Source organism: Pundamilia nyererei, unplaced genomic scaffold, assembly GCF_000239375.1.
Source record: "Pundamilia nyererei isolate P.nyererei 1_Seehausen unplaced genomic scaffold, PunNye1.0 scaffold00005, whole genome shotgun sequence".
Classification (NCBI taxonomy): Eukaryota; Metazoa; Chordata; class Actinopteri; order Cichliformes; family Cichlidae; genus Pundamilia; species Pundamilia nyererei.
The window spans coordinates 545,976-553,369 of NW_005187406.1; the positions used below are offsets into that span (position 1 = coordinate 545,976).

At 38.5% G+C, this 7,394-nt stretch overlaps 1 protein-coding gene across 2 annotated transcripts in view; it reads left to right on the forward strand.

Annotated features, from left to right (window-relative positions):
- The first annotated feature begins 2,194 nt into the window (after positions 1-2,194).
- Positions 2,195-7,394, forward strand: part of top2a (DNA topoisomerase II alpha) — a 13,853-nt gene continuing 8,653 nt past the window's right edge. Inside the window, exons 1-14 of one of the 2 annotated variants that reach the window (XM_005721625.1) lie at positions 2,195-2,439; positions 3,133-3,279; positions 3,423-3,513; positions 3,624-3,687; positions 3,802-3,947; positions 4,149-4,246; positions 4,339-4,551; positions 4,866-5,039; positions 5,319-5,420; positions 5,533-5,670; positions 5,762-5,900; positions 5,988-6,145; positions 6,236-6,361; positions 7,070-7,180. In XM_005721625.1, coding sequence (XP_005721682.1) covers positions 2,422-2,439; positions 3,133-3,279; positions 3,423-3,513; positions 3,624-3,687; positions 3,802-3,947; positions 4,149-4,246; positions 4,339-4,551; positions 4,866-5,039; positions 5,319-5,420; positions 5,533-5,670; positions 5,762-5,900; positions 5,988-6,145; positions 6,236-6,361; positions 7,070-7,180 — 1,725 coding nt within the window. In that variant the 5' untranslated portion in view covers positions 2,195-2,421. The remainder of the gene's footprint in view (positions 2,440-3,132; positions 3,280-3,422; positions 3,514-3,623; positions 3,688-3,801; positions 3,948-4,148; positions 4,247-4,338; positions 4,552-4,865; positions 5,040-5,318; positions 5,421-5,532; positions 5,671-5,761; positions 5,901-5,987; positions 6,146-6,235; positions 6,362-7,069; positions 7,181-7,394) is intronic. The other variant, XM_005721624.1, reaches the window with a different exon arrangement.

The following is a 7,394-nucleotide window of genomic DNA, read 5'->3' on the forward strand; positions in this document are numbered from 1 at the left end:
GATAGATAGATAGATAGATAGATAGATAGATAGATAGATAGATAGATAGATAGATAGATAGATAGATAGATAGATAGATAGATAGATAGATGAAATAGTCCAGATATATAATATCTGGAATGTAAGAAATAATAATTTTTGCATGTTGTTTTGTATGCATTGAACAAATGTGATATGTTGATCTGATCAAAATTCTGCACCCTTATTGTAAAGGTACCGCATAAACTGTCTGTTTTCTTTTTTAAAAACAGTCTTTTTTTAAAGCTAGCATGTCCAACCCTGTGTTCATTGAAAGTGTGAGGGCAGCAGGCACATTCTTTTAGATTTCTTAAAGGAGATAACTCAGTCTTTTTGGCTGAAAATACCAAGCAAAAAAATATCAGATAAACTGTGCAAAAAGTGCTCGCTCCTTCATTCATGTGCGCAGCTGTGGGTGTATTAGTGTACTTGCAATCCACTACATCGACCGGACCGAGGCAGCTCTACTCAAGCTCCTCCGCCTTATTATTACCATGCTAAGGTCAGATGAGTGGGCAACATAGCAGAGGAAGACAGATAAGAATGGTAGAACGGTAGGATAAATCAGGTTACTGCATTTCCATTGACTGATAGCCACAACACAAGAAATATGAAGAGAGATGGTTGCTTAGAGCTGAATAAAATTGTGCTACTGAAGTAATGCTTTCTTAGTATCACATATGAATCTTTTTATCCCAGTAAAATAGAGGATTGGGGAAAAAGTGAAGGTCTAGCTGATAAATGACTAAAAAACACAGTTTAGGGGTATCGTGCAGCTACATGGGAAGAGTCCAGGACAGCAAGGAACAATATAAAAGAAGAAATCTGATATTGAATACTAGACAGATTTTAAGCAGTTCCTGTATTTTATGCAGGTAAAAGAGAGACAAAGGACAGAAAGTGGCAGAGGTGGTGATAAATCAAGTGAAAGATCCAGTACACTCTAGTGTAAAAAGAAAAAAGAAGTGAGCACCATGGTCCCAGAAAAACAGAACACTTTTCTTACAAGGCAAGTTTTGTACATTTAAAAGGCCACTCATGCTTTATATCCCAAGTGACCAAAAAGTGTCAAAAATCATAACACCAGACAACAAAATCCATTTCCTTTTTCCCTTTTTCCTCACATCATGTCCTCTTTTTCTCTGCAGTTGGGGAGTTGGAGGAAGGAAAGCGACATCAATCAGGCTATGGTCCCTTTGCCAGCGTCAGTGGGGGTCTGAGCCTGCTGACCCTGGATCTCAGTATTAGTGAGCTTTTGTTGCATGAGCAAGCCAGTCTACAATCAGTGCACATCCATAATGCATTTGAAAATCTTTCTTTTAGTTGAACTGGTGTGAATGTTTATCTGAAACAGCATTTTATTTCCTATGTGAGGTGAATCTCTTACCTGTAAAACTACTTGTCTGTTATGAATGCATGAGTTGTTGGAAATGTGATAAAATATGCATAGATGTTCAAGCTCCCCTCCTCAGATATGATTTCTGATTGGATTATGCAGCTGACTTTTTTTCCTGAGTTTCTCTGATCTCTGTAAATCCTGAAGGATTATAAACTAACATGTCAGCCTTCAAAGACTCTTGCCTCATCAGTGTCTTCTTTTACATCACGTTCAAACACTCATGTCTACTGAAAGATATTTTTTTGTAATTAATTTTAGTATATTTTTTAAAATATTTTTTTGCCATATAGAATGCGGTATTTTAGTTGATTTGTAATTTCTTCGTCTTAGTTTGTTCCTTTATTGTGTGTTTCTGGAAATTGTTATGATAGTTACTATTATTATTATCATTGTATTACAGTTGATAAAAAGTGAAGATTCACGTTTGAGACTGCTCAGTCCGCCTCTATTAAAAAACGAGAAACGTGAAATCATCAGAGAAAAAAAGCTTCGTTTGTACTTGTAGAACAAAAATTCAAGAACATTGAAAACAAAATAGTAATAATAAAATATAGGTCGCATTTCTTCATTAGACACTATCAAAATAGAGCTGACAGGAATTTTTTTTTATCCAAAACAAGGAAACAGGCTATTTTGTTTCCCTCCTAACTCTTTTCCTGTCTGTTCTTGAATTCCCATGCACGTAGGTTACTTCTTTTTGAATGCTGATTGGCTGTGATACAAGAGATAGGTGGGCTCATGCCACTTTTACCGTCTACGATTGGTTATTTAACTGAAAAAGAACGGATTTGCTGCTCTCATTGGAGGAATTCGTCACGCGCTCAGTAGTATGATTGGTCAATATAGCTGGCGGGAGATGTTGCCACAAAATTTCGAATATTCATACTGGGACCTCAGCTCAGGCAGCCGTTATTATTGGGGGTAGCTGGGATTTATTTAGCTTGTTGCAAACCTAGAGTGTACTATATTTCAAACGAAGGGCTTTAACATTAAATACAAGAAGAATGGCTGAACCGTTGAAGGTAACGTTACTGTCGCTTTCATATTTGCTGCTAACGTGTTATTAGGCTTACGTGCTAACCTGCTACAACTGTAAGCTAAACTTCTAAGAAACAATTAAAGGCACTTAGCTAACGTCGTGAGCTGCTTAATGTAACAGTGCGCGATGTTTAGACGTAATAATGCACTACTTGCAGAGTGTCCCTTTTAGTAATTTAACAACTAGTCCTAACTCTTGGCACAGCAGCTTGTAAACATTAACTATAGCTAATGCTGTTAAGCCAGTTGAAATGGTGTTACCCCTGCATTCATTCTCCTCGCATTATTTATTGTGTTTGAAATAAAAACTGTCCTTAAATACTGAGCTAAACCCTGTCCTTGAGCCTCAAATGTAATCAGAGACAAGCAACTTCAGGGGGGTGTTTTCTCTCCCCCCGTACATTTACATTGTTGTGTTTTTGTGCAGTAAAACATGCAAAACTGTCAGCAAGTAGCACTATAGATGATGTTCATTATATTAAGGTTTCCTGCAGTACAAAGATAGGTCACATCTTCGTTACGGTGCAAGGCCTATAGAAGATATCAGTATATTGATATTATTTTCATTTATTTATTTTTTGCACTGTGTGAGGGCCAGTTGCTTTCGTTATGTATAATGACAATAAAGAGTTTTGAATGATGAATCTTAAAAGATAACCTTGTGTCGTTTTCATCAGGCCTTTTTGGAGAACAAGCCGGTGGAAAAGCTGAAGAAGGATCCTAAGCGGCTGTCAGTGGAGAGAATCTATCAGAAGAAGACGCAGCTGGAGCACATTTTGCTCAGACCGGACTCCTACATAGGCTCTGTTGAGCCTGTCACTCAGGTAAGAAGTTTTAAAATTTCTTTAACAGTCACGTGTAGATTTAAAGCAGTTTTTTGTTTGTTTTGTTTTTTGACTGCACAGTTATGGTTCTTATTGAATGAACACATGCAAGCTCCTTGTGATTATTTAACTTTTTTCATTAGCAAATGTGGGTGTTTGATGAGGATGCTGGACTGAACTGCCGTGATGTGACCTTTGTGCCTGGGCTCTACAAGATTTTCGATGAGATCCTTGGTAAGTAAAAAGCTCTTGCAGTTATAGATGTCCATGACAAACCTTTATTAAACAGTGTTTTAGCTTCAGTAAAATGTAGTAAAAATAGATTTTACTTTCTCTTCCCATAGTAAATGCAGCTGATAACAAGCAGAGAGATAAGGGCATGTCCTGCATCAAGGTCAACATTGATCCGTGAGTTGTGTATAATGGTGCACTACCAAGTTTAAGATATTAAAATACAAAGTAACTCTACTACAGCTACCAGCTGACAAATCAAGCGCTTGTGTATGTTTTTGTTCCTTTTAGTGAAAACAACACCATCAGTGTATGGAATAATGGGAAGGGTATTCCTGTGGTGGAGCACAAAGTGGAGAAAGTCTATGTACCTGCTCTTATCTTTGGACAGCTCCTCACTTCAAGTAACTATGATGATGATGAGAAGAAAGTCACTGGTAAGATTGATACATTTGAGTGCTTTATATAATACTGATTGTTTTCTGTCATTCTTAATGAGAAAATATTCTGTATAATTACAAAGGCTCCCTTCAACATCATTATGTCCAACACAATTAATGCTGAAATTTTAACGTTTTATTAGGAAAAAAGCCTAATTTAATGTTCAATCTGTTCCTAACTCTATAAATGTTCTTCAGGTGGACGAAATGGATATGGTGCCAAGCTTTGCAACATCTTCAGTACAAAGTTCACTGTCGAGACTGCTTGTAAACAGTCAAAGAAGTGCTTCAAGCAGGTATGAAGGAAGATCGACCTCATTTCCCACTTTCATTTTTATGTCTTGATTGGGGAGAATGTCATTTTCTGTTATGCCAATGTCTTCCATAGACTTGGTATGACAACATGGGCAAAGCAGGGGAGGCTAGCATCAAACCGTTTGATGGAGAGGAATACACTTGCATCACCTTCAGACCAGATCTGGCCAAGTTTAAGATGAGCATCCTTGACAAAGACACAGTGGCTCTGATGACCAGGAGAGCCTATGATATTGCTGGATCCGCTAAGGGTGTCCGGGTGTTCTTCAATAGCAAGAAGCTACCAGTAAGTTACCGTGATCTTTAACTTTTTTCCGTTAACTCTTCATGTTTTGGGAAGTAATTTTATTAAGCTTTTTAATATATTATGTGTATTTTAAATGTTGACTGAAGACTTCATTCACAAAGTTAAACCTAAAATCCAAAGCTTTTTGTGGACTTGTAAAAAGTAGTCACTTACCTGACTTAAAATTATTTCTACTAACTTCATTTAATGAAATATTTGATGTTAGCAAGACAAATTTTACATGTTACGTCCTAATTTGTTCGGGCTAAAATGCATTGAAAACTGATATAAACTGTATGAACTTCACACTTAAGGTTACAGGTTTCCGTAGCTATGTGGACATGTATGTGAAAGACAAGGTGGATGAACTGGGTGGTCCTCTTACTGTCATCCATGAGACTGTCAACGAGCGCTGGGAGGTCTGCCTCACCATGAGCGAGAAAGGTTTCCAGCAAGTCAGCTTTGTCAACAGCATTGCCACAACAAAGGTAATAACTCAGTGCATTGGATTTGATCTAATGCATATATTGTGTCTATGTGTAGGCTGTTGTTAAATCAGTAATTTAAATGATTAAGTTTGTTGGAAAGCTGTCTAAATTTACATCTTTGAGCAGCTCTGAAATAGTTTAAGAATGATTGAACTAGACTGAGCTCTCTTGGCAGCCAAGCAGAAGTCTTGCTGCTCTCCAACCACTTTGTGTCACTATGATTAAGACCTACGGTGTTTATTCTCTAAATGGATGTTGTTTTTGTCCTCTGGACTTTAGGGAGGCAGGCACATTGATTATGTGGCTGACCAGGTAGTTAGCAAGCTCATTGAAGTGGTGAAGAAGAAGAACAAAGCTGGGGTGACAGTCAAGCCTTTCCAGGTATTCATTTTATTTATTTTTTTAATGAAAATGAATATGTAAGTGTATTCCGTAAAAATGTTTGTTAACAAAATGCACAACTGAGTGCGCTTCACGATTTTTTTCCATTTAGGTGAAGAACCATATGTGGCTGTTTGTCAACTGCCTGATTGAAAACCCCACCTTCGACTCTCAGACCAAAGAGAATATGACTCTGCAGCAGAAGAGCTTTGGCTCCAAGTGTCCCCTGAGTGACAAGTTCATTAAACAGGTGCTGATGAAAAGCCACCAGCAGTGTATTTCTCACAAGTTTAATCATTCATCGATTTCACTAACTGGTGTCCATCCTTTGTTGCACTTAGGCCACATCTTGTGGGATTGTGGAAAGTATCATGAACTGGGTGAAGTTCAAGGCTCAGTCCCAGCTCAACAAGAAGTGCTCAGCTGTTAAACACACAAAAATCAAAGGTGTGCCAAAACTGGATGATGCCAACGATGCAGGTAATGTGCGCCGCAGTCGGTACAGTCCAGCATCCCGAGAATGGAGATGACCTGCAGTCCTACTGTACTCACTATATTTTCTTACAGGTGGGAAGAACTCCATTGGCTGCACGCTGATTCTTACAGAGGGAGACTCCGCCAAGACACTTGCTGTGTCTGGGCTGGGAGTGGTCGGAAGGGACCGCTATGGCGTCTTCCCTCTCAGAGGAAAAATGCTCAATGTCCGGGAGGCTTCACATAAACAGGTTAGGCTAGCAAATATAATGATTGCTTGAATCATCTATTTATTTAACAGCTCTAAGTAAAACTTGTTTGATTTTTTTTTTTCTAATCAGATTATGGAAAACGCAGAAATCAACAACATCATCAAAATCATCGGTCTTCAGTACAAAAAGAACTACAGTGACCCAGAATCCCTCAAGAGTCTGCGCTACGGCAAGATCATGATCATGACAGATCAGGTGTTTTGGCTGATCTTTATTTTCACTCCTTTCCTACCTTCCCGTGTCTTATTTATATTGACAATATTCAAGATGTTCATGTTTCTGTGCCTACATATATGTAAGAATAGGTCTTTGTGACCATAATGGTTTTCTGTCCATACTGGCCCTGAAGCCTTTCATAAGGTGCTGCAGGAACAAATGGTGGTTAGAGCAGGTACAAATCCAGTGTAATGTTAACTGTGAGCCCAGTTTTAAGAGGAAACATGCACTTAACCTGAGGAAGGTATCCTTCCCCTACAGCTGTGAAGAGAGCTACTAAGTAATTTTCACTGAGCATGACTTTGAAAGCTATGACTCAATTTAGATTAGTGGGGAAGCTGAAGCTTCATATGAGCCTCAGATGGATGTTTGAGTGAATTTTTAGTTTTTCTTCATCGAGCAAGGCTTATGAATTTTGTTTATCATTTGCCAACACTGACTTTCAGATGGAAAAACAGGATCATCACTACGATTTCTAGTAACAATCCACATGTCCTCTCACATATATGGGGAAATAGAATCTGAATTGGTGGATGGATGCATGTTAAAGACGGACTTCAAAATCCCAGCCCACTATTAAAAACTATTTTAGCGCTACTAATGTTGTCACAGAGCACTTTACTAACCCTTTTTTGTCATCACTCAATTACTTTGTTGCAATATATCTGACCTGTGTTATTGTCACAGGATCAAGACGGCTCCCACATTAAGGGCTTGTTGATCAACTTCATCCACCACAACTGGCCTTCGCTGCTGCGTCACAACTTCCTGGAAGAGTTCATCACTCCCATCATCAAGGTATGTAGATGCTGTAAAAAGCCCTTTGCAGACTTGCCATGTGCAATATTGTTGGCTTCATCTGGCAGTTTACATGATGTGTTCTTTCATTCAGACATGGATCACTTACAACTTCATACCTACAATAGCAATAGAGAGAGTTGTGATGTGCCATGTTTTGTTGTTACAACACAACCGAGTAGGGATGGGTATTGTTTAGGTTTTATCCGATACC